This window comes from Melitaea cinxia, chromosome 25 (genome assembly GCF_905220565.1).
Source record: "Melitaea cinxia chromosome 25, ilMelCinx1.1, whole genome shotgun sequence".
NCBI classification, from domain to species: Eukaryota; Metazoa; Arthropoda; class Insecta; order Lepidoptera; family Nymphalidae; genus Melitaea; species Melitaea cinxia.
The window spans coordinates 2,808,690-2,821,465 of NC_059418.1; the positions used below are offsets into that span (position 1 = coordinate 2,808,690).

The 12,776-nt window shown below is 34.5% G+C and overlaps 2 protein-coding genes across 2 annotated transcripts; both read left to right on the top strand.

The window, feature by feature from the left end:
* Positions 1-5,784: 5,784 nt before the first annotated feature.
* LOC123665888 (putative uncharacterized protein DDB_G0290521) lies at positions 5,785-6,552 on the top strand. The gene has a single exon (XM_045600119.1). The coding sequence runs from the start codon at positions 5,785-5,787 to the stop codon at positions 6,550-6,552; it is 768 nt and encodes a 255-aa protein (XP_045456075.1).
* Positions 6,553-9,603: 3,051 nt separating this feature from the next.
* LOC123665890 lies at positions 9,604-12,713 on the top strand. The gene is made up of 2 exons (XM_045600120.1): positions 9,604-10,149; positions 12,600-12,713. The coding sequence occupies exons 1-2, from the start codon at positions 9,604-9,606 to the stop codon at positions 12,711-12,713; spliced, it is 660 nt and encodes a 219-aa protein (XP_045456076.1).
* The last annotated feature ends 63 nt before the right edge of the window (positions 12,714-12,776 follow it).

Below are 12,776 nucleotides of genomic sequence, written 5' to 3' on the forward strand. Positions count from 1 at the left end.
TTAGTTATTACGATACTGGTACTGATTTTCTTATTTTCTAAGGATTCCTCCAGACGGGGCTTCATCTTCATCATCAGCCGTCAGGGCTCGTCCTTTGAGGGACGCGGAAATTGCCCGAATCTTGAATCATGGTAAGTGAATATTTTTCTTTCAGACCTATCTTTTAGTAGTATATATATATATATATATCTGTTTACATAGGTAAAACAGACTACAGTATATTATTATTATTTATACAGGCAGTGAAGAGGATGCTGACAGCGATGATGAAGATGAAGATGAAGATTTAGTTCAACCAGTGCATCTGCTGAGGAGAACTGAAAGACTTTTTATGTCTGAGGAAGACACTGAGGTGCCACCGATAAACGCTGCTATAGACTTTGAGTGGCCACCTCAACTTCCCTCCGGCCTGCAGCCCCAACCTAGCGCCCAGCCCGAGCCCGAACCCAACGCAGAGCCTGAACCCAGTGCCGACCCCGAAGCCAGCGCCGAGCCATACAATAAGTTTGATTTTAAGTGGAGAGGGTTTTCAGAATCTCAAATTCCTCCTGAATTGAGAAGGGAACCATTCTCCGAAATTAATTGTGGTCCCACAGTTCCATTGGCGAGCCCATATGAGGCATTTACTGCTATATGGGATCGCCAAATAATGGAACACATTTCAATGGAGACAAATAGATATGCTCAGCAAGAGGTAACGGCCATAATTCATCAGGGGCTACTTTTGCCAACCAGTCGTATCACGCGATGGCGGGATACGAATCCAGATGAGCTGTACGTGTATTTCGCAATACTCCTAGCGACTGGAATTATTGTGAAATCACGTGCAGACTCATACTGGAATACAGCCCAGGATTTATTATCTTCTCCTGGGTTTTCAGCAACGATGAGCTTTGACCGTTACTTCTTGCTTTCTAAATGTCTCCACTTCTGTAATAATGATGACTGCAACCCACACACAATGACGCGATCGGAGGCAAAGCTTTTTAAGGTGCGTCCTATTACAGATCATCTTAACCAGCGGTTCCAACAGTTATATATTTTATCACAAAATATTGCATTAGACGAAAGTCTGACACAGTGGAAGGGTTGGTTAGATATTAATCAATTCATCCGAAATAAAGCAGCCACAGTCGGAATCAAAACCTACGAGGTTTGTGAGTCTCAGACTGGCTATTTGTGGCGGTTTGAAGTGCACGTAGGGCATGACGAATCTCCACAAGATAGTCCTTTGTCTGGGGTTGTGCCGGCACTTGTGCTTAAACTTCTCAATGGTCTTGAGCACAAGGGCCACACGGTTTGGATGGATAACTTTTATAACTCTCCTGCGCTTGCGCGAGAGTTAAAGGTACGGGGTTTTGACTGTGTTGGCACTCTTCGCTTGAACCGTCAGTTTGTTCCCACTGAACTGACTAATCTGACCAAGGGAGCTTTGGCTGTAGGCCAAGTTTGTGGCTGCACTTCAGGCGATGTGGATCTGGTGGTATGGCGAGATAAGAACCTCGTTTCTCTTATCTCGACGTATCATGGGTTAACAACGGTGAAGTGTGGCGACGTACTAAAGCCCTCAATAGTACCCGATTACAATGTGTGCATGGGTGGTGTTGATCGCAAAGATCAAATGATTGCCATGTACCCAATAGAAAGGCGGCGGAATCGGGTGTGGTACAAAAAGTTTTTCAGACGTCTGTTAAATGTTAGTGTCCTGAATGCGTTCATACTCCTCCGCACACAGCGACCTCTTACCCACCGAAGGTTCCGTGAAACTTTGGTAAGGGAATTGGTCGCAAAACACAAGCCACTTTCACCCTCAGCAGGTACAGCTCGACCAGTGGGACATTTTCCGGCTCAGTATGACTTTCTGGCCGGAAAACAACACGAACGCCAGCGCAGATTTTGCGCTGTATGCAAAAAACGTACAACTGCATATTGCAGGCAGTGCAATGTTCCACTGTGCGTGTTCACCTGCTTTGAGCCACATCACACTTAACAGTAACACATCACACAAACAGTAGTATACCTATACGCACAGCTACTCAGGAACACACAGGAGTCTGAAACGCTTTATGCCGCCAGTTCAGTGGGAATTAGGAAGGTAAGTATATTTGTCCAAATCGTGAAACAGTAAGACAATTAAGGCTGTATATCGATGCCTAACAGCCAAAAAGGGATAAGCGACATTTTTTGAGAAATTGAGTTGTATACATAGTTAGAATCGTCGTTTTTTTCTGCGTCTAACTATGTATACAACTCAATTTCTCAAAAAATGTTGCTTATCCCTTTTTGGCTGTTAGGCATCGATATGTATATTTATGTATTTGTAAGTAATATTTTTACGTATTTATTTCTTTATTTACGTAGGTTTCATTTTCATTAAAAATATCTATCTATCTATGTATATTTATTATTATTAGCAATATTTTGGGTAAAATATATCATTGTAGTTCCCTCGGTTGCGTCATTCGTTTGGATTACAGTCATCATTATTTGAGAGTGCTGCCAACCCTTTTAATCTACAAGAAATATCAGTGCTGCTAACCCTTGTATTCTACAAGCAATATCCCACGAAATCAGGGACTATATTTGATCTTATCATTAGCTATGACTGCAATATTCATTTTTTGAATTAGCAAAAATTTATAAAAGTACTTATACTAAATGTGTAAATATCAACTACTCAAATGCAGTGGTAAATTTATCAAAAAACGTTAGATTTAGCGTTCAAAACATTCTGTTGGCAGCTCTCTGGTTAGTATTTTGGTATATTTATATTTATCATTTTTGGTGTTTTTAAAAAAACTGACCGTTACGTTACCGGAATGTGACCGGAATGCAATTTTTTTACCTATGCAATGTGTAACATATTAAAGTGCAAAGCTCATATACCCCAATTAGATAAAAATGTTTTGAATGTACATTAGTAAAAAAACAAACACTATACTCGTGAGAACCATACCTTGAAAATATGTTATACGAAAAGTCGTATCCATACTTTTTTACCCTCTCAGGTACCAAAATGAACCATTTTTTACTACTTTTATCAACTTACATCTTGAAATATTTCTTAGAACTGTATTGTTCTGTTGATTTGTTTTGATGCTTTAATCTATCTAAATATTAGAAAATGTCTAAAAGTTCCGTTAGTTGCAATATTTTTTCCAAAAACTACGTTTTTAAATGTATGTAATTTTTGACCCAAATTTTTGAGTTATTTTTGTTTAACTCTTACTCAAGATATATGTAATATAGTGCTGCGATACTTTTGTAATACATAGTTTATAAGCTTAAGTTTCTAATAAACAAATCATCTTAGTCCATATCGGCATAAGTCATTTAAAATTAGGTTGAAATATTATACCCACTTTTGAGGACTTGTTAAGTGGCAGTTCTTTGTGACTATATTAAGAACATGTGTTGTGTAAAAAATATGTATGGTGGCACTTGAAGTTTGAGTTGTATTTTATACCTAATGTGATAAGTTGTAAATAAAATATTTTATGAACTTCCAAATACTGTTGTAATTAAAATTATAACCGAAACTTATCTAAAAATATCATAGTACCCTATGTTGAAAGTTCTATGTTAGCTATAATTGAGTATTTATATAGAAATGGTTGAAAGTGAATAAAGATTATTCAATTTACAATAAGATTTTTAACTTGAATTGACTTGATTCCTACTAGATACGGAGAAAATCCAGTTACAGTAAAAGTCTATCTCAAAAATGGGCTGTCTGTTGACCATACCGGCTCCCGGTATAACAGATATGGCAAAATGGGCTAATGTCATTCAACATACTAAAGGATATTAGATATATTAGTATATTGTGATAACATAAGGCGATAAACAGGTACTACAATCCATCTACTCCCTTTAATTCAATTTCCTCGTCTGCAACGTTCAATGATGTTGACTATTCTACAGTATCAACCTCAAAAAATATTAAACGTAGATCTAAAAAAAGGACTGATGTCTCAAACGTCTTAAACATGAAGATGAATGGATAGTTAAAAAAAGAAAACGTTTGTGTAACAAAGAATTGAAGTATATTACGTCAAAAGGAAAAACTAAAGCAGCGAGAAGCATTAAAGTCAGTTGTGTCAATTGTCGTATGCAATGTTATAATAATATAAGCCAAGAAGATTATATTGACCTGTTTAATAAGTTCTGGGATACTGGTAAGCACGTTAAACAATGGCAATTCATTGCCAAGTGTGTGATACAAAAGAGTAAAAAGACCGCCACTAACGTTGAAAGCGAATCTAGTCGTCGATCACACACTTTGAATTATCACCTTCCTATAATTTCTGGCAATGGCATCGTTTTATTAAAAGTTTGCAAAACAATGTTCTTAAACACCTTTGATATTAGTAAAGATTTTGTTTATACTGACATACGAAAAATCAACAATGATTTTACGGATGTCACTAATGACAAAGGTCGTCATAAAAACCACAACTATGTAATTTCAAATAAAATGAAACACAGTGTCATAGATCACGTTGATTCTTTCGTCCCTGTCGAGTCTCATTACGTTAGAAAACGAGTAAAAAAGTAAAAAAGAGTAAAAAATACTTAGATCCTTCTTTATCTTTTCCAAAATGTTTAAGTTGTATGTTGAGTGGTGTGCCGAAAATAATTAAACGTTAGAGTACAGACAGTAAGACAGTATAGAGATATTGTGAATGCTAATTTGAAGATAGGCTTTCATTTACTAAAAAAAAGATCAATGTGACCTCTGTCATCAGTACAAAAATAATCTAGCCCTACAGATAAATTGAAAGAAAACTTTACTAAACATGAAACTGAAAAGGAAATTTCTCGTAAGTTTAAATTAGAATCTAAACTGTTAGCTGTCTCTAGTAACAAAGTAGCTTATATTGTATTTGAATTTCAAAAAGTTTTAAGCTCACCACATTGTAACATAAGCGTGTATTATTATAGGCGTAAGCTCAATATACAGAGTGGGGATGACAATACAACAATTATGTAAAATACAGCATGTTAGGACGATAAGTTTGATTCGGTGCAAATCTAAATTAATAGCAGTATGAAAAATTCTAAAGCGAGTAGACAATATTCCAAAAACATTTTCAATTACTCTTCTTGCTCGTGACAATCTATAATTATATATTTTTCTCTCTGTATTTATTGAATTTTTACCAAAAGGCTTCATAAGGTCGGGTCTTAATGCAAATGCTTCATCAGCAACAAAAACAAACGGCAAAGCTTTGGAACAAGTTTGGGGTTTTGTTTTGTTAGGAATATTCAGTTCACGATTATTTAATTTCTTATAAAAGCTGGTTTCCTTTATGACTCCACCATCAGATATTCTGCCGTTAACACCAGCTTCGCACCATATTATTTCATAATTTGCATTAGCACAGGCCATGAGCACAACACTAAAGAAATTTTTGTAGTTATAAAAGGTGGAACCAGACCCAGGTGGCGGTACAATTCGGACGTGTTTGCCATCGATTGAGCCAAGGCAATTGGGAAACTGCCATCTTTCCTCATACCCTCTCGCAATAGCAAGCCATTCAGCTTCAGTTTCAGGCATCTGTAACAAAGTTATGTATATTTTTCAGGACATAGACATGAATGAAGACCAAGCTTCGCTGATATCGCCGCGGTCTGGGCCACCTCCTCGGTTGAATAATAAAAATTTGAAAAGAAAAGAAAAAAATGAAGTTTGTGAAGTACTGACTAAAATTTCAAAGAGATTAGATTCATCGACTGCAAAAAAAAGACCAACTTTTAGTGCTTTTGGCGAAGTTGAGAACGATGAACAGCGACGCTGCCAAGTACTGTCAGAAAATTATCAATGATGCTATATTTTATGCAGAATTTAACAATCTAAACTACACATCCCGCATAGTAACGGATCATGTACATTTAAACAGATCACGATCACCATCCGCCCAATCTCAGTCATCGTATTTAGAAAGACCATCTAAATCACCGTCCACCCAAACTTCATCATCCTATTACAGATATTTACGATCACCATCCACACAATCTCAATCATCCTACCAGTCACCGAACGAACAGTTAGACAGACTTTACCGAACACCATCCACACAAACTCAATCACCCTACCAGTCACCGAATGAACAGTTAGACAGACCTTACCGATCATCATCTACACAAACTGAATCACCCTACCAGTCACCGAATGAACAGTTAGACAGACGTTACCGATCATCATCTAGACAAACTGAATTACCCTACCAGTCACCGAATGAACAGTTAGACAGACCTTACCGATCATCATCTAGACAAACTGAATCACCCTACCAGTCACCGAACGAACAGTTCAACATGACTTTACGGTCACCAGCAACCCAAACTGAATTATCCTACCAGCCTCCAGAGCAACGGCTACGACGGCCGTCAGAGTTAAATGCAATTATTATTAATAACGCTAATGAAATTGTAGATTGTTTGGATCAGCAGGACTATGCTAATTTATTATCATCACCAATCGTCGCAGAAAGTGATTGTGATTCAATGAAGAAATGTTTGATTTTTAAGCCTAGAAGTGATAAATAAAATTGACTGTTTTTTTTAAATGTAAAACTAAGAATGTTTAATAGTTTAGTTGAAAAGTGTTAATTAAAGAATCGGCTTAACTTTTGTCGGAAGTTTAATTTTACACCCCTACTATTTTTATTTTTTATTTATAACATATATACACGGTCGTCTCTTCCTACAGTAAGCAATGTAATGCTGTAATGCTTGTGTAATAGGTAAAACTTGCCCGTTGGCGCAGTATGTAGTGCCCTGCTTTCTGTTCCGCAGGTTGCGGGTTCGATTCCCGCCCGAGTCTGGGTGTAATATGTGTATATATATTTATAAGAGCCGGCTAATATAGCTACATTTTTTTTTTATATAAATACTTAAAAATAATGCTTAGAAATAAATAAATACATTTATAATTAATGACACCGTGCACAATCGATTGAAAATTAACATACTTATAACTTTTAACAGATAAGGTACAATTAATAATAAAAACTGTTCATTTAGACCCGCTATACTCAACCTGCGGCCCGCGAGCGCTTATATATCTTTGAAAAAACTTATTTTTTTTTCATTAATAAAGCGACTACACTGTTTAACTTGGAATTACATTTTTATTAAAACCTCAATAATTTTTGCTTGCGGCCCGCGACACCATGACTGTAACGTGTTTTTGGCTCCTATAAAAAGGTTGAGTATGACTGATGTAGACCATTGATTTTATATAATAAGAGTAGTCAATATTGAAAGTAATCATGATTCTTTTTGTAAATTGTAATCATAGCTGCTTTTAATCGTAATTATTCAACTCGGGTCTCATGATATGTGACGTCTTTAACAGTTAAACTATTGAGTCGTTTATTAGTACCTTCATATAATCCTTTAATACACTGAGTATTGCTTTACATGTTTCTGGCTTCATATGCTGCGGCATTCTGCTTTACATGATAACTCCTAGACGCTGTGGAGATATTGCAGTTGGAAATTTCAATTCTTCGTAACTTATTCCCGATGCTAAGAAACGAAGAGTGGCAGTCAATCTCTCATGAGGGCTAATAGCTTCTCTCATATTAGTATCTTGCTTTACTATAAACGGCGTTACAAGTTTTAAAAGATTAAAATATGTATTTTCGTCCATCCTTAAATAGTTTCGCCAGTCACTTGGTAGCGATAACTCATTTAACAAATTGACGTGAGTATATTGACTTCTTTTTTTAAGCCATTCTTTCATCCATTGCTTTCTTTTTTGTTTTTTGGTCAGGATACGGCAACAAACAGTAGCCACTGTAATAAGCAACGTTTCTTCTTCGGAATCAGAATCCATTTTTTTTTTTTCTTAACAAAAAGTACCTACACGTCCTTTAAACAGCCCGGTCGGACGAAAACTGAAGGGCCGGAGTGACGCCAGTCAATGGGCAAATATTTCAACTGACGCGAAAAACTGATCAGTTGGACTGATCAGTTCAACTGACCGTCAAAGGCCCCCTTGAGAGATTGTCACGGACAACTGACTGTGCCAGGGCTGCCAGAAAATTTTGTATGAGTGTTACAAATAAAATTATTTGTTACACTCATAGAAAATTTTCTGTAGTCATATTTTTTAACAAAATAATTTGTTGGCTTAAAATTCGTATAATTTTCGTTTCTTCTTATTAATTGCTTGGCTAATAATGTGCCCTTAAGTGTATCATTGGATAAACTGTTTCTAAGTTTTGTTCTGATTAAATGAACTTCGTTGAATGCTCGTTCATATTATAGATTGCACTGTGATGGGGAAAAGATAATAAATTTAAAGCAAATTCAGGCAATATTTTATAATTTTCAAATTGTTTTTTATTTCAAAATGTATTTTTTTTTTCAAGTCGAAATTATTATCACAAAAGAAATTATAAGTTTCATTAGAAAGCAAACAAATACAGCCTTTATATGATTTTTCAGAGTCTTCATTCAAGTAAAAGATCTAGGCACGCGTTACGTAGTTGGGAAATTCAACGAAATTCATGCTTGCCGGTGGATGACGTTTCTTTAATTATGAAATGCTTCCAGGTAATAGGAATATAAAAATCGTACATTTTGCGTACGATCTTAGTCTAGCGATCGTACATGAGTAAAAATGCAAAAAAAAAAAATTCGTATGAGTACGATTAAAATCGTACATCTGGCAGCCCTGGTGCGTAGGCTAGCGTAAACAAAACATGTTATAACATGTTTTTGGTTTTTTCCAGGCTCGCTGCGTACACGACAAGCGGCCAGTGGTCTCTATGCCCTATTAGATACCCTAGCCCTATGTCTCTATTTAGATACTCATGTTTCTTGATGTTATTAGCGTTCTTTTGTCAATTTTAATTAATTATTGGATTATCTCGAAAAACTCTTGGAGTGAATTGTGCGATATTTAACGCTTTATTTTTATAGTGATAAGTAACTAGTTTAATAGTTATTATGTAAATTGTGCGATATTTAACGCTTTATTTTTATAGTGATAAGTACCTAGTTTAATAGTTATTATGTAAATTGTGCGATATTTAACTCTTTATTTTTATAGTGATAAGTACCTAGTTAATAGTTATTAAGTGAATTGTGCGACATTTAACGCTTTATTTTTATAGTGATAAGTACCTAGTTTAATAGTTATTGAGTGAATTGTGCGAAATTAGACGCTTAAGTATTAATATTAACAATAGTTTTTTTTTTATTTACAATGCCACGTTACAATTACACAGCTTCGGAGTACGCTGACATGATTTTTGTTTACGGAGAATGTCACGGCAATGCTAATTTGGCAATAAAGAAGTACCGGGAGAGATATAGGAACACCCGTATTTGTCGAACCAATGGCCGCACTATTACAAATGCTTTCCAGAGGATACGGGAAAATCAATGCTTAATCCCGCATTTAGATACTGCTCTCCTCCACGTGCAAGTCGATTGCGGGATGCTGAAATTTTAGATTATTTTTCAAATAACCCAACAACCAGTTTGCGTAAGGCAGCACGTCTACATCGTGTGGATCATAAAACGATACATAATGTTTTAAAAAGTGACAAACTGAGGCCTTTTAGGTACAGTAAAGTGCATGCAATGTTGTCAAGGGACAAGCCCGTTAGAGAAGCATTCTGCCGCTGGATGCTAAACAAAGTTTTTGATAACCCAAACTTCCTGTACAATGTGGTGTGGACGGACGAGAGTACATTCACAAGGAATGGTTTATGGAACCGTCAAAACCTTCGTTATTGGAAACACGTGAATCCACATCTAGCACGGGAGACGTCCCACCAATACAGGATTACGGTAAATGTATGGGCGGGCATACATAGAAAAACCATAATTGGTCCTATTTTTATTGACGGCAGTTTAAATTCTGATAAGTTTCTGGAACTCCTAAACGGACCAGTTGATGATTATATTGACGAGCTTAGTCTAGATGCTTACAGCCAGATGTGGTATCAGCTAGACGGAGCACCTGCTCATTCAGTTGTGTCTGCCAGGGAACGTTTATCGGAAATGTTCGGACAGCAGTGGATTGGCCATCATGGACCATCAAGGTGGCCAGCGAGATCACCAGATCTCACGCCGATGGATTTCTTTTTGTGGGGTTTTATAAAAAACGATGTGTACTCAACAGAAGTAAATACAGTTGATGAGTTAAAAAATAGAATTATAAGAGCTTTTATTAAATTAAAAAATATGACCGCCAATGGCGACATTGTGTCAAAATTAATTAATAACATTGTAAGAAGATATAATTTATGCATCAGTGTTCATGGCGGACATATCGAAAATTTAAAAATTTAGTACTATCACCGTCCAAACAACCCAAGTAGTAGTTCATTGTGGCACCGCGCGTCATAAAAGGTCAGTGAACCCATAGTTACACATGTTGTAATAAAATTTTATTATATTTTTCTTATTTAGTTTGTTTGAAATTTTTTTTTATATTTTGACCTTAGGACTTTTTTGATGGTTTTGAAATACCCCTATAAAGTAGTATTACCGGTGTTATCAATTTTTGTTGTATTGTCATCCCCACTCTGTATATAACTTTACAATTTACAATATGGGATCAAAAGAAGCATTTTGTCATATGTGGGATGAGCAGACGGCTAAGAAAGGACCTAATGAAGTGGCTAGTTGTTTATACGATTTCTTAAATAAGTTATCTTCTAAGGGAGTTCGCGAAGTCAATCTACGGTCAGACAACCGTGGGGAACAAAATGGTAACCATATTGTTTACTAAATGTACTTATTTGCTGCTAAAATCTTTAAAATGAAGATTAGCTGCAATTTTTTTTTTAATGAAGATATAATAAGATAAATATACTTATAAATAATACATATATAATTATATAAATAAATATTTATATCACACTCAGACTCGGGGTGGGAATTGAACCTACAACCTTCGGAGCAGAAAGTAGGGTCACTACAAACTGCGCTAACGGGCTAGTCAAAATAGAAAAGACTGCTAGATAAAAAGAGGTATATTCGCCAGATGAATGGTATTTACTAGTGCGATGGGCAAAGGTGAATAGGAATCCATATAATGTCATCGAGGTTAACCAAAACATGATATTTGATTTTAAAAATAATATTAGCAAAAAAATGGAATAAAAATTTAAATAATTCTAAAATTATGTGGAATAAAGTAAAAAAAAAAATGAATTTACTCCTGATAATTACGGGTTGTTGGAATATAAATATAGTTTAAGTGAAAACGAAAGCAATCAAAATATACAATGTTTTAAAAGACATCTACTAGATCATCCCATTTGGAACCTTTTCCCGAAAAAGCATACAAAAGTTTGTTAATAATTAATGTAGCTAAATATTAAGATTTAAAATATTATTGTGATAACAATATCATACCGAAAAGTATCATACATTTTATAGGAATTTATTAACAACTAAACATGATGAGGTTTGAATGTTTATAAGTACCTACTTAATGATTACAAGTACGTGCTATTTAAATTATGTTATTTATATTTACGTAGAAGTTTTTGTTCTTTATTAAGATTAACAAAATTATGTGCAATCTTGATTTAAACATAATATACGAAGTCGAACTGTGAATGATCTGATCTCTTATCGGTAATTAATTAGTACTTACCTGAAATTTTAATAAAGAGTTAATTATTATACTAGTTTTGCTTTAATTATATACATTTATCTACAATAAACAATATTATCTACAGAATTTTATCAAGAATTTATAAAACCACATGTATTATAGCTCAACGGTAAGTTAAAATTATAACGTAACTTATCCATTAGCCACAGATCAGACAGATATAGCTTTTAATACGATATGCGCTAGTGACGCATGTACTGGTTAAATAAAGCTAACTTTAGTAACTTGTTATTTAGCATAAGAATTTTTAATAATATATCTTGTGAATATATATAAACACCTAATACCTAAGGTTACAATTAATGTATAATATATTTTAAAATAATTATTGGAACGCAGTAAATAAAACACTTCTTTTTTTTTTTGTTATTATTATTATTATTATTTCTCGCTTGTTTCTTTTTCTTTTATGTTACTTGTATTGTTTTTAGTTGTACAATAAAGTATAATTGTATTGTATTGTATTGCACTTCTTTAGCACTATGATCTCCCATAATACACTACGCTAACATTCGTGCTTGATATGTAAAATCTTTTTGAGGAATTACATGTATATACGGCTAACTTGTGCTAAATCAAAAAATACAAATAATTAAGAAAAGATACATATGACACATTGCAATGAATAAATTAACTATTAAGTGTACAAAAATTCAAATAAGTAACTTAACTAATATAAAAGTTATCACGTTTTACCCTTTATACGCCTCTACTGTAAAGTTCACTTTTATGAGTTAGCTTAGTGTAAATTACTGGTGGTCTACGTGGGTGGAACCGCGTTGCCCAACTTATTTATTTATCCGTTAGTAGATATCTCTCAATCAATTATAACTTCATTTTGGTCATTCTTTTTTATTCAATGTTTTTTACTGCAAAGTTAAAGTAGATTATGTAGTTTTCCTACTTTTTTTTTTACTTTCGAATTAATTAATTATTGTTTGTCTAGAAAATGGAAACAATGACTTCAGCAGAACGTCAACGGAAGTACAGCGAGAAATTAAAAGAAGAAGATTCTGCAAAACTTGAGAAGTTGAAAAAAGAAAATGCTGAAAGAACATAGAAAAATATAAAAATATTAAACAAATACCAGAATTCAAGCAAAAACAACAGCGCAAAAAATAGA

What these genes read in the sequence shown, in the direction of transcription:
- LOC123665888 (XM_045600119.1), top strand. Translation starts at nt 5,785, where the DNA reads ATGAACAGCGACGCTGCCAAGTACTGTCAGAAAATTATCAATGATGCT.
- LOC123665890 (XM_045600120.1), top strand. Translation starts at nt 9,604, where the DNA reads ATGTTGTCAAGGGACAAGCCCGTTAGAGAAGCATTCTGCCGCTGGATG. An exon ending in ACGATGTGTACTCAACAGAA is followed by an intron (nt 10,150 to 12,599) that starts GTAAATACAGTT and finishes TTGTTTGTCTAG; the next exon opens with AAAATGGAAACAATGACTTC.